This window comes from Lingula anatina, chromosome 1 (assembly GCF_051362555.1).
Source record: "Lingula anatina isolate TDL-2025a chromosome 1, LinAna3.0, whole genome shotgun sequence".
Taxonomy (NCBI): Eukaryota; Metazoa; Brachiopoda; class Lingulata; order Lingulida; family Lingulidae; genus Lingula; species Lingula anatina.
Window position 1 is genome coordinate 23,970,856 of NC_141767.1, and position 12,477 is coordinate 23,983,332.

The window sequence follows — 12,477 nt, forward strand, 5'->3', positions numbered from 1 at the left end:
ACAAAAAATACCTGTTTCAGTGTTGGATGGTCAGGCCAGTCCTTCAGCAGTGCTTTAACTCCAGCAGTAAACCTCTCTAGTACAGGCCTGCACTGGATGACCTCTGGGACATTAGAGTCGTGATAGATATCATACGGTTTGTCAGCCCTGCTCACTAGTGGGTCTGCTTCCTGTAAGAACGATGAAATCCTGTAGAAAAACTTCTAAAAGTATGTTCAGTAATATACATCGAGCTTCTGTTTGGTACATGAAGATCTAATACAATTCGGGACGAAAAAGCAAGTGCTTACCATGAGAGAATCACCCTTAATTGTGGTTTGAAGATGACCACTGGCAAGTAAATGGGCTCCAATGAGATTCTGGTCAATACTGCCATCTGAAAATGAGTCAGATGCATTGTAAAATTCTAAAACTTCTTTTTTAGTAAACAAAATCATATACAAGTTACATATATGTCATCAATTATCTTGTACTGTTTCCAAAACAAAATAGCATAAAATAAAACTTCCTCTTTCAAGATACTAAAGATAATGTCTTTATAAAATGCACAAAAACATAAACAAGTAGACCACTCACCCAAGGCTTTGCTGCTACTACAACACAGATCCTTAGCTGCTCTATAACCAGGCAACATGGCATCCACATAATTCACACTTTTCCTAGCATCTTTACGACGGTCAGGTAACCAGTCAGTAGTGGTGAGAGTGGAGAACAAATAACTATGTAGTCTGCAGATTTCAGCCATTTCCTGCTCAGTGAGAGTTGTGTCAGTCACACCTGTGCTGTCAGCTTCATCAGATGGCTGCTGGGATGTTTCCGGCTCCAGTTTACTTTCCAGAGTGAACCCAATACTGATGTCTTCAAAATCCTAAAATATGATTATGATAAAAGTAGAGCTAGGTGTAATTCATGCTTCAATTTGCAAACATTTGGGTTTTAACTGTGACTGTAACACATATTCTATGATAAATATCAGATGCATTTATGAATTAGTGCATTGATGGTCAAAAGTACAGTAATTTAGAAACAATCCTCAAAAATATAATATAAATCAACATAAAACACACCCAAAAACTGAACTCTTCATCATGATACTTACCTTATCAAACTGAGGGAATGACTGCTTAAAGTCCAGTTCTTCTCTCTCTTCCTCCGTCAGTTCATCACCATGAGATGTGGGCTTATACCTGTAAAGACTTGCTTCTTCCAGTTCCTTCTGTTTCTTTCTCTCTTCTGCTTCTCTCCATGATGTTACAAAATGGTGGAGAACCTTGGACAGTGTGTACAGTACTTTGCTGTCCAGCCGTCCAGACACCAAGGCATAGTTTTGAAGATGTAGCAAACAGCACTTCAGTAAGCTGATTAGAATAATAAAACAAACATTGGTTTGTACAGACGTAATTTAACATATTCAAGTAAGAATGCAACTCTCATTTCTTCATTATGACCTTGGGTATATTCTCATCAAGTCTTGTAACTAATCAAGTGAACAGAAGTGTAGTTTGATTTGGAATAATTTTGATACATTCTAATCAAAGAATAAATGTCACAAGCTGGATTTAATCTAAAGATTTAACAATTCAACATACAACCATGTCTTCAACTTACTTAGCCTGGAGACTAAGGTTAGAAGCAAATTTATCATCAGTTGACCTATTTGACAGTGTCTGTACTACAGCCATGTTTGTGTCTTTCAGGAGATGCTGGGCCACATGGAGTGAACTTGGAAAGTGTTCAGTGATGAATGGGAAACTACAGAGGCTTAGAATAAGATTTTCTAAGTATGGTGTCTGGAAAAAGACATGAAAATGTATGTAATCATTTAGCTACAACTGACAAATACTTAACAATCTGTATCAGTACACTAACAATATTATGTTAATGCAAAATGATTGGTTTTCCAAAACACACACACCCACACATTCTTTATTCTCTTGAAATATCATACAGACTAATACTTTTAAGTACAATCTTCTGCATTTGAAAAAAATCTAGACATATAGATCTATAACCTCACCCTCCAGTCCAAATGTGGGAACAATGTCAGTCTGTTCTCTTTCATGTCAACCATGTCACACATCCTCCTCAGTCCACATACCACCTGGAATTAACAAATTGTATCCTAAATTTGAATAGCCCAAATATTAAATTTTAGAGAAACATTGAGTGATATGATTAGTCTAATTTCATTATTTCATACAAGTTACTGCACACTGACAAGTTGTAAGATGGCATTTGAGGTCACAGTACAAAATTGTTCATAATTTTGCTTATTGATCACCTGAGCTACTCCTGCTAGGAAGGGTCCCAGTAGGTCCCTGTACAATGGATACTGCTCCTCCATCCTATGCACAAAGTGCCAGGCAGTGGCTTGCCAAGCTCCCACTTCCCTCAGACATCTTTTCATTTCTTGCAGTTCCTTGTCAGAAGACTGTGTGCTGCTCCAGCAGACCTGAAGCTTGTTCAACATGGAGGTGACCTTCTCTACTGAGCAGACGCTTTGTAGAAATTGCCTGACATCTTGGAGCAGGACTGGGAACTAACATACAATAACATAAACATATATGCAGAGCAACCATCAAATCAAGTGTAACTACAATCTTTCTCTCGTTTTCCTAAAATGAACAACACGAAACTTGTCACTCTGAAGACTTGTGATCTATGTTCCTTATTCTTGAAAGCAATGGCAAAAAATATTATGCTGATTCATGCCCTGTAATAGCTTCTAATCAAGAGGAAATGAGAAAATAATATCTTAAAACATACCTGTGAAGGAGTAGGTCTTGTGGCAATCCTCTCTCCTAATTTATCTGCCTTGTTCCTCAGTAAGTCTCCTCTCTCAGCCAGATATCTTAATCTGGGATGTTGGTGTGCTACTGATTTCACATCCCATAATAAGCCGGTCTGCAGTTCATGGTTCCACTTTCTCACCCTCACCTCAGCGCCAATTTCATCAAGCTACAGGGAATGAAATACAATTTGTACATGGCTGGCTGCTATCTAGTTTGTTTCTAGATATAACATTTTTCACTCATTAAAAATAATAATACATTGGTAAAATGCAGTAATGTTATCTTTTGTCCAAGTAAATAGCATCAAACTACTTTTTCATTCTTGCTGCTAGATGCAAATTTTCAATTATGATAACATTATAATGTATTCATTTATGTATCATTGAAAACTCACCTCTTCTCCTATGTACTGTAACTTAATGGCTTGCTTTTCTATGGGATCTACAGGTCCCTGGGGAGCCAATAGAAAAACTTGTAACAAGCCAACATAGGCTAGAGTACAAGAACAGGAAAACTCTTCATCTGAGTCCAAGAAATGTGTGACAGCAGTATGTACTGCATTGCCACAATCCTGCATAAGATATGATTTTTTGGCGTGGACACATCTCTCCTTCTCTACGACAAATCTTTTGGTAATATCTTCCAGTAAATTCAAGACTGAGACTGGCAAAACTTGTTGTGCATTCAGGTCCCTGATTACAGACAATGCTGCTTTCTTGTTTATTTCTTTGGTGTCATCCTTGAAAACTTCAAAAATGGCATCTTCGAGATAACTGTGGTGCTCACCAGATGACAGAGAAGTCAGACATTTTAGAATCATCTTCAGTGATGAGGTCAACCACTTGTTATCAAGACAACTGGAAAATGAAAAGAAAAATATTTATTGCTGGTTTGAATATCTCTTTCAGAACAAAACTGGTTTTGTAAATATAGACTAAGAAGTATAGAATCAAAATGACAATTTAGTTAACTCTGAGGATTACTCATGGTACTCAAAATATTTCTCTATGGAAACTAATTTATGAGTAATAAATTATGCCACAAGGCTATCCAATCTCTATGACACAGAAAAGTTTTCAGCAAGAGGGGGCTTGGTAACTTTTTCAAAGGGCAAAAACAATCACAACTTTGTGAAATCTAAGACAGTTACGACATAATTTATCAACAGTATAAATGCTTATATGATGAGATATCTAATCCAATTTACCATCTGTCCCAGTCCTCTGTGGCTACATTAGCTGCATGTACCCACAGCTGTCTGGAAAGTAACCTCATCTGGGCCACTTTCTCCTGAGACTGCCCAGCAGTGGCAGGAATCAATACGGCCGACATCTCGGTTCCACTGGCCCCTGGATGGCCCAGGTCATCCCCTAACACCAGTCTGAAGACAGAGAAGCTCAATGATGGAGCACATGAGCTTCCGTGAGCCTGAAAGATATTTTTAAAACAGACCCTTAATAGTGAGATAAGGTCATTGAGAAATTGAGATTTTAATATAGTCTAATAATTAAAAAATGATTTTGCTGGTCTGTCTTTTAATTATCGACAAATTCAGAAAGACCAGGCATGAAATAACTAGTGAGTTACTGAATCTATATTCAAGAACGGAGACCACAGAATGGGATGTTTATCCCCAGTTTTTGAGACCTGAAACAACTTAGTTTCCACCCTTCCTGGGAAGGATACTAGTCTATTGAAGCCACTTCTCAACACACTATGCTAATTTGAACCCACTTGTTAATCTGGGCAAAGAGAGACACACATAGGAATTATGCATAACAGCAACCATAGAACACAACAAAGATTGGTAAAAAACACAATAAAAAGATGCAATAAAAGGCATGACAAATAGAAAAAGCAATCATTAAATTCAACTAGATTTGTTCAAAGCTTTTCAATCTGAGATAATGAAGGTATGGAGCCTATAGTTCAATCACTGGCCTAACAATAACAAATTGTAAGTCCAGCTGCAATTTAAAGGTCAATCAAGGAGGTTAAATCCTGCTCTGAGGAAAACTATCAAGTGAAAGATTTTACACATTGGGTCTTGTGAACACTGCTATTGCTGGGTATCTGTTCCAGGGGATTTCCAGCATTTGACAAACTCTTGGAAATGACTAACAACCTGGTTTTAGTTTCTGTAGATATGCAAATTCATTGCCAACTTTTCTTTATTCACTCACAGATATGGAAATTGGACAACAGCAATCACATTGTGGTTATGTGAGGAAATGTGGGTGAACCATGCCCTGACCATTTCTTCAGTTCCTTTAATTTGGTAATGTTTTGATTCGATGAAAATAACCCTGTCAAATCTTATATGCTCTTACAACTGAGTCACAAAAGATGTAGGTGGAAGAATCCAGGGTATAGATGAAGACAGAACATGTAGGAGCCTTTTGTCACTAGAGGATCAGAGAGGCGATACCGCCTCCGAATATTGTACCACCAGCTGGAGCAAGCGCATTCGTATAGACCCCCACATACACAAAATAAGGGGTGCAGCCACCAGTCTTGTGCTTGACAAGCTGTAAAAATGCAATCAACAAGAATTTTCAAAATATGCAAAAAATATATATAACTAAAAATGGTGCAATCAAAGTTAAGTTCATTGTAAGGTAGGTCAAAGGTCAATTTCAAGGTCACAGTAAATTGCCAGTATATGACTTCCTATCCAACTTCAATAGTAACTATGGACCTATCTCTGCCAGTTTTGGAGATAAAAGGGAAGCAAAATTTGCAAAGTTCAGTTCATGGTGAAAAGTAGGTCAAAGGTCAATTTCAAGGTCACAGTAAGATTGCCAGTATATGACTTCCTATTCAACTTCAATAGTAACTATGGACCTATCTCTGCCAGTTTTGGAGATAAAAGGGAAGCAAAATTTGCAAAGTTCAGTTCATGGTGAAAAGTAGGTCAAAGGTCAATTTCAAGGTCACATTTAGATTGCCAGTATATGACTTCCTATTCAACTTCAATAGTAACTATGGACCTATCTCTGCCAGTTTTGGAGATAAAAGGGAAGCAAAATTTGCAAAGTTCAATTCATGATGAAAATTAGGTCAAAGGTCAATTTCAAGGTCACAGTAAAATTGCCAGTATATGACTTCCTATGCAAGTTCAATAGTAACTATGGACCTATCTCTGCCAGTTTTGGAGATAAAAGGGAAGCAAATTTTGCAAAGTTCAGTTCAAGGTGAAAAGTAGGTCAAAGGTCAATTTCAAGGTCACAGTAAAATTGCCAGTATATGACTTCCTATTCAAGTTCAATAGTAACTATGGACCTATCTCTGCCAGTTTTGGAGATAAAAGGGAAGCAAAATTTGCAAAGTTCAGTTCATGGTGATAAGTAGGTCAAAGGTCAATTTCAAGGTCACAGTAAGATTGCCAGTATATGACTTCCTATTCAACTTCAATAGTAACTATGGACCTATCTCTGCCAGTTTTGGAGATAAAAGGGAAGCAAAATTTGCAAAGTTCAGTTCATGGTGAAAAGTAGGTCAAAGGTCAATTTCAAGGTCACATTTAGATTGCCAGTATATGACTTCCTATTCAACTTCAATAGTAACTATGGACCTATCTCTGCCAGTTTTGGAGATAAAAGGGAAGCAAAATTTGCAAAGTTCAGTTCATGGTGAAAAGAAGGTCAAAGGTCAATTTCAAGGTCACAGTAAAATTGCCAGTATATGACTTCCTATGCAAGTTCAATAGTAACTATGGACCTATCTCTGCCAGTTTTGGAGATAAAAGGGAAGCAAATTTTGCAAAGTTCAGTTCAAGGTGAAAAGTAGGTCAAAGGTCAATTTCAAGGTCACAGTAAAATTGCCAGTATATGACTTCCTATTTAAGTTCAATAGTAACTATGGACCTATCTCTGCCAGTTTTGGAGATAAAAGGGAAGCAAAATTTGCAAAGTTCAGTTCATGGTGATAAGTAGGTCAAAGGTCAATTTCAAGGTCACAGTAAGATTGCCAGTATATGACTTCCTATTCAACTTCAATAGTAACTATGGACCTATCTCTGCCAGTTTTGGAGATAAAAGGGAAGCAAAATTTGCAAAGTTCAGTTCATGGTGAAAAGTAGGTCAAAGGTCAATGTCAAGGCCACAGTAAGATTGCCAGTATATGACTTCCTATTCAACTTCAATAGTAACTATGGACCTATCTCTGCCAGTTTTGGAGATATAAGGGACTAAATGTTATAATTTTGGAGTTACCATAATGTGCCATAAATTTCCTACAGAAAAAATTAATTAAAATAAAGAAAAGGTCATTTTGGTCAAAGTTCTTGAAATGGGAGGTTCTCTGAAGTTGCAGAAGTTTAAATTTGATAAAATAATGTCATTTTTGACCACAAGTTGTCTGCTTTGCCAAGCATTATGTTTTATTTTTCCGGAGTTCAAAATTTATTATCCATTACCGTACTGCACATTTTTACGGAAGCCGACTGGTGCCATATGTTGAAAAAAAAAATTATCTCGAAATTTCGAGATAGCATTTTTTTTGTTCAAATTTCAAAATACTATCTCGAAATTTCGAGATAAATTTTTTTGCTCAAATATCAAAATGCTATCTCGAAATTTCGAGATAATTTTTTTTTTGTTCAAATTTCAAAATGCTATCTCGAAATTTCGAGATAAAAATTTTTTTTGTTCAAATTTCAAAATAGTATCTCGAAATTTCGAGATAATTTTTTTTTCTACATATGGCACCAGTCGGCTTCCGTACATTTTCCTTTCACCACCAATATGTACTTTCTGATACAGCGTAACTCGAAAACCGTATGGAATACAAAAAAACCGAGACCACCTCCAGTGTTGGGCTTTACATGCTCTACAAAATGCAAAAAAGAATGGGTCTCTAGCATTAACGGTTCCCGAACTAGAGACAGTTTTCAGTTTCAGTATCTTATGGCCGCTACTCCTGTGAAAATGCACCGATTGACCCCAAATTCACGGAGATGAAAGATGACCTGAAGGGTAACACTTTCCAATAATATTATTGGTTAAGTCTGTGTGGCGTCTGAATAACAGGGCAAAAAAATTTTTTTCGTAAAAAATTTCATTTTTTTGAAAATTTTGACCCATTTGACCTTGAAGTAAAGGTCAAAGGTCAAATCCGAGGGTATATTTGAAATCTACACATATGACTTTTGGAAAGCCGTCTATAGAAATTTTTCCCGTAACTCCTTCTGTAGGGTAGATAATTAGCATTTAATTTTGCCATTTTTAGACAAGGGTGCATTGCAATGAGTGCCACACCCAGACCCCAATACCGACAAAGCCCAAATTTTACGTGGAACGAGTTGAGATTATAGGTGACCTAAATCCATGAGATGGGTACGGGGGCCCTTACCGTCCCAGGAGGAGAAGCGGTAACGGTAACATGGCGGCGGAGCCGGCGGAACGGACCGGACGGGACCGAAAATGGTGCAATCAAAACTACTAAAGATACCCACGCTAACGCTGGTGGTAAATTTTTTTGTTCAAATTTCAAAATAGTATCTCGAAATTTCGAGATAATTTTTTTTTCTACATATGGCACCAGTGGGCTTCCGTACATTTTCCTTTCACCACCAATATGTACTTTTTGATACAGCGTAACTCGAAAACCGTATGGAATACAAAAAAAACGAGACCACCTCCAGTGTTGGGCTTTACATGCTCTACAAAATGCAAAAAAGAATGGGTCTCTAGCATTAACGGTTCCCGAATTAGAGACAGTTTTCAGTTTCGGTATCTTATGGCCGCTACTCCTGTGAAAATGCACCGATTGACCCCAAATTCACGGAGATGAAAGATGACCTGAAGGGTAACACTTTCCAATAATATTATTGGTTAAGTCTGTGTGGTGTCTGAATAACAGGGCAAAAAATTTTTTTTTCGTAAAAAATTTCATTTTTTTGAAAATTTTGGCCCATTTGACCTTGAAGTAAAGGTCAAAGGTCAAATCCGAGGGTATATTTGAAATCTACACATATGACTTTTGGAAAGCCGTCTGTAGAAATTTTTCCCGTAACTCCTTCCGTAGGGTAGATAATTAGCATTTAATTTTGCCATTTTTGGACAAGGGTGCATTGCAATGAGTGCCACACCCAGACCCCAATACCGACAAAGCCCAAATTTTACGTGGAACGAGTTGAGATTATAGGTGACCTAAATCCATGAGATGGGTATGGGGGGCCTTACCGTCTAGGAGGAGAAGCGGTAACGGTAGCCGTCCGGCGGAGCCGGCGGAACGATCCGGACGAGACCGAAACCATGTGTACCGCCAGCGCTAACGCTGGTGGTACAATTATCATTTAGACAAAAGGAGGTGTTTCTGAAGGAGACAGGGTAGTTGTAATTTGCTACAAAGAAGCAGAGGAATGAGCTGATTAATTACAGAGACACTTGTTTCAGAAAATTGGGATACTCACGACCTGTCTAATTTCTGTCTCTTCAATATCAGCTCCAGCCCCTGACATCTGTATCAATCTCTGTACCATGTGATCAAAACTGGTCATCTTTTGCTTCATCAACTGCAGACACATTTGACTTCTTAATTCCAAGAACAAGTCATCCTGAAAAATTAATGATATGCCTAAAACATTAAACCAAAATACTGGCCCTTATTCATGACTCAGCAACAGTGAAAAGAAACCTCCAAAGATAAACATTTTTCAGATGGTTAACTTAAATGCACTACCATTTATTACCTTTTGGCCTTCACGTAGAAACAGGGCATATGGTGCAATATGGTTGGCTTCCGCTGGTAAAAATGTCAGGCAATATTCTATGAAGGTTTGTATTTCTCCTTTGTTCCCTCCAGTGGTCAAATTTAACAATATCTTCTGCTCCTGTAGGAGTTCAAAATACAAACACACTGGCCACATTGCTATCTTGGTGAGAAGACTGTCAGCTTTGAATGCCAATGGTTCCAGCGGTGTGTCCAATTCCATAGAGCTGGAGTGTGGAGTATATAAACTGTGCTTTGTCAATTCCACTTCCAGCTCTGCAATGGCTTTATTGAAAGTTTCTGAAAGAGAAATTGATGACTTTTGAGTATGTTTAATGTCTTAAAGCTGTTAATTTTTTTCCTGACCACTCATCTTTGCATTACCCTATCCATGGCAAAAATTGACCAAAAAAGAAAACATTTCCAACACAATAAAATAAATCACCAGTCTTCACAAATACTTCAGCTATTATTTCAGAACAATCAATTCATCAATTCCTTGCATAAATCCCATTGCCAAGCAGATACCTAAATAGATAATAATATTTAGTTTTTTCTATATTGCACATTTATTCATTCATGTCAGTAATTCCATAGCTTTGGTGCACATATTTTGAATGCTCGATAACCATAAAATTTGTAAACTTTAGTCTTAAAACAGAATGTTCTAAAAGTAAATGATTGAAAGTGGAACTTACCCAAATCAGCATCCTCGGATTGGCAATAAAGATCAGACATAAGCTGCACCAACTTATGCCTCACAGGTTCTCCATACTGGCACAGATAACAGGCAATCCTCTTCTCTTTTTTTCCAACATCTCCAAGTTGCACTCCTCCTGTGTTTAAACTGAGTGCTCTACTTATGGCCTCCACAGACAACACAGCCCTTGCTGCTTCTTCAGATTTAAAAGGTCTAGGGCAGCCAAAGACCTTACTGATCTTCTGCTGGACTTTGCTGGCCTGGTTGTCCATGCTTAGGATGTCATCTAGCCTTCCTGTCACAGCCTTTAATTCTGCTGGAATACTGAAAAACCAAAATACAGCCAACTTGTTGAAATTGAGAATGCTGCTTTGTACAAATTATACAATCATATTTTTGTGATACATCTAGTCAATTCAGAAGGAAGAAAGTCATTACTGTTTTTTGTGTGTTTGTTTTGTTTTGAAAATCAGTCTAACTCACTTATATGTAAAATGGTTTAAAGTATACTCACTTGTTTTGTCCAAACAACTGAAACAGTGTTTTCTCACATAGCCATCCCCAATGTAACGACAGCTGAGCCAACATGGTATCCATCTTTTTGTAACTCGTTTTGCAAACTTGGATGAAACGTGAGCGCCACAACAATGAAACCCAAACCTAAAATCAAAAATTCTTAATAGAGACCAAAAGGTTTTAGCAACATATCATTGTATTAACACGTTTATCAGAAAAATTCATAATGTTGAAGTGTCAGTCTAAGATATTTACCTTTTGGAAGTGGTCATCAGTCAATTGTGTCAGAGAAGCAATCAGCTGCTTCAACATCTCATCTAACACATTCAGGAATGGTGCTAAATGTAATAGCACAGGGTGGGGGACAGAGTTGGCATCTTGCCTTCCTAGAATGAACATGGTTTTTAATCAATGAATTGATCAATCTAATCATCATCAAACATACAATATGCACTTTTCTTCATTCAAGGAAAGGCTCACTAAAGTAATCTGCACATCATACTGAATTTGACAACTTTTAAATTTTTTCTTAAATTCATTTCAATCCTCTAATTAAGAAAAAAAGGGAAATCTAAAAATGGTCTATGTTTGATCTAGCATTCATACCAACATTTTATAATCTTTAATATGTCCTGAAGTCATGCATTGCCTGGACTAAAAGTGATACCAAACACCATTAAGCAAAAATCAATCACACAAAAAAAAATAGCGAAAGTAAGGCTTATGTGTATCTTTTTTCACATTGACTTCTGCAAAACAAAAATGACATTTACTTCTCTCATTATTTACTAATAAATGATTATTACTATTTCTGTAAATATTGGTCGAAATATATTCTCCAACCACAAAATGTGATCAACATGTAAACACTTGATGAACTGGATTACTAAGGCCTGGGCGGCAAGGCTAATGCACATTCTTATTATCCCTTAAATACAGCCATTATTCAAACTATCGACTAGCAGATTTATCTTACACAGACAGCCTGTGAAAATACAAACCTAAAGCAATTTACAAGGCGAGGCACTTAAGTTTTCTGAGATAATCTGTCCTAAAATCAACTGTTGGCTGTTTTACTTTGACCCCCATGAACGTATTACACAAAAGAGAACTGTTAGTGGGGCACTTATACTGTGTCTATTCTAATTGATATTTGCTTATCCTTTCCTGTAGTCAAACATGTGTACATTTCCAACTGAACAACAAAACTGTATTGTATTGTTATTCGCTTGTTTTCCTCAAAATTGATCAAGCAACAGTAATAAACAATTAAAAGCTTCCTGCTTATTCAAAAAATGGCAAAAAATATAGTCTACATGGTAAGTTCTATGAATAATTTGGTGACATAACAGTCCTTGTGTATTTCAATCATAATGCCTTATCAATAGATGATAAGAAACAAGCCCAGCTAGGCCTAAGAATATATCATTCATAAAACTTGTTCAAACAGTATGCCTCATATTTTATTCACTGCCTCCTGTAGGCTCTTGTTATTCATGTAAATCTGGTCCAAAATATTCACAGTTCTTTTATTTCCACATCATAACACATTTAAGACCGAGTGCATCTTAACTTAACACCATGTGTTTTCCACAGAGCCAACACCAGTCTAATTCAATTTCAATCCTTAAACAATCTCCACAGCATCTAATACAATAATAAGGAATTTGGAGTCCTATAAATTGAATATACTCAAGAATGAATTCAGTTACTGTCCTCATAATCATGATGAGCTGTCACACACAACTAATCAAA

At 37.0% G+C, this 12,477-nt stretch overlaps 1 protein-coding gene across 3 annotated transcripts in view; it reads right to left on the reverse strand.

Annotated features, from left to right (window-relative positions):
• Window positions 1-12,477, reverse strand: part of LOC106168364 (midasin-like) — a 62,722-nt gene that overhangs the window by 16,785 nt on the left and 33,460 nt on the right. For all 3 annotated transcript variants that reach the window (XM_087000607.1, XM_087000603.1, XM_087000614.1), the window contains 15 exons: window positions 10,978-11,108; window positions 10,721-10,866; window positions 10,205-10,530; window positions 9,487-9,806; window positions 9,208-9,351; window positions 4,000-4,220; window positions 3,187-3,649; window positions 2,767-2,958; window positions 2,282-2,539; window positions 2,018-2,101; window positions 1,609-1,790; window positions 1,100-1,358; window positions 577-868; window positions 291-376; window positions 12-170 (listed from right to left, as the gene is read on the reverse strand). In XM_087000607.1, the coding sequence (XP_086856733.1) occupies window positions 12-170; window positions 291-376; window positions 577-868; window positions 1,100-1,358; window positions 1,609-1,790; window positions 2,018-2,101; window positions 2,282-2,539; window positions 2,767-2,958; window positions 3,187-3,649; window positions 4,000-4,220; window positions 9,208-9,351; window positions 9,487-9,806; window positions 10,205-10,530; window positions 10,721-10,866; window positions 10,978-11,108 (3,263 nt within the window). The remainder of the gene's footprint in view (window positions 1-11; window positions 171-290; window positions 377-576; window positions 869-1,099; window positions 1,359-1,608; window positions 1,791-2,017; window positions 2,102-2,281; window positions 2,540-2,766; window positions 2,959-3,186; window positions 3,650-3,999; window positions 4,221-9,207; window positions 9,352-9,486; window positions 9,807-10,204; window positions 10,531-10,720; window positions 10,867-10,977; window positions 11,109-12,477) is intronic.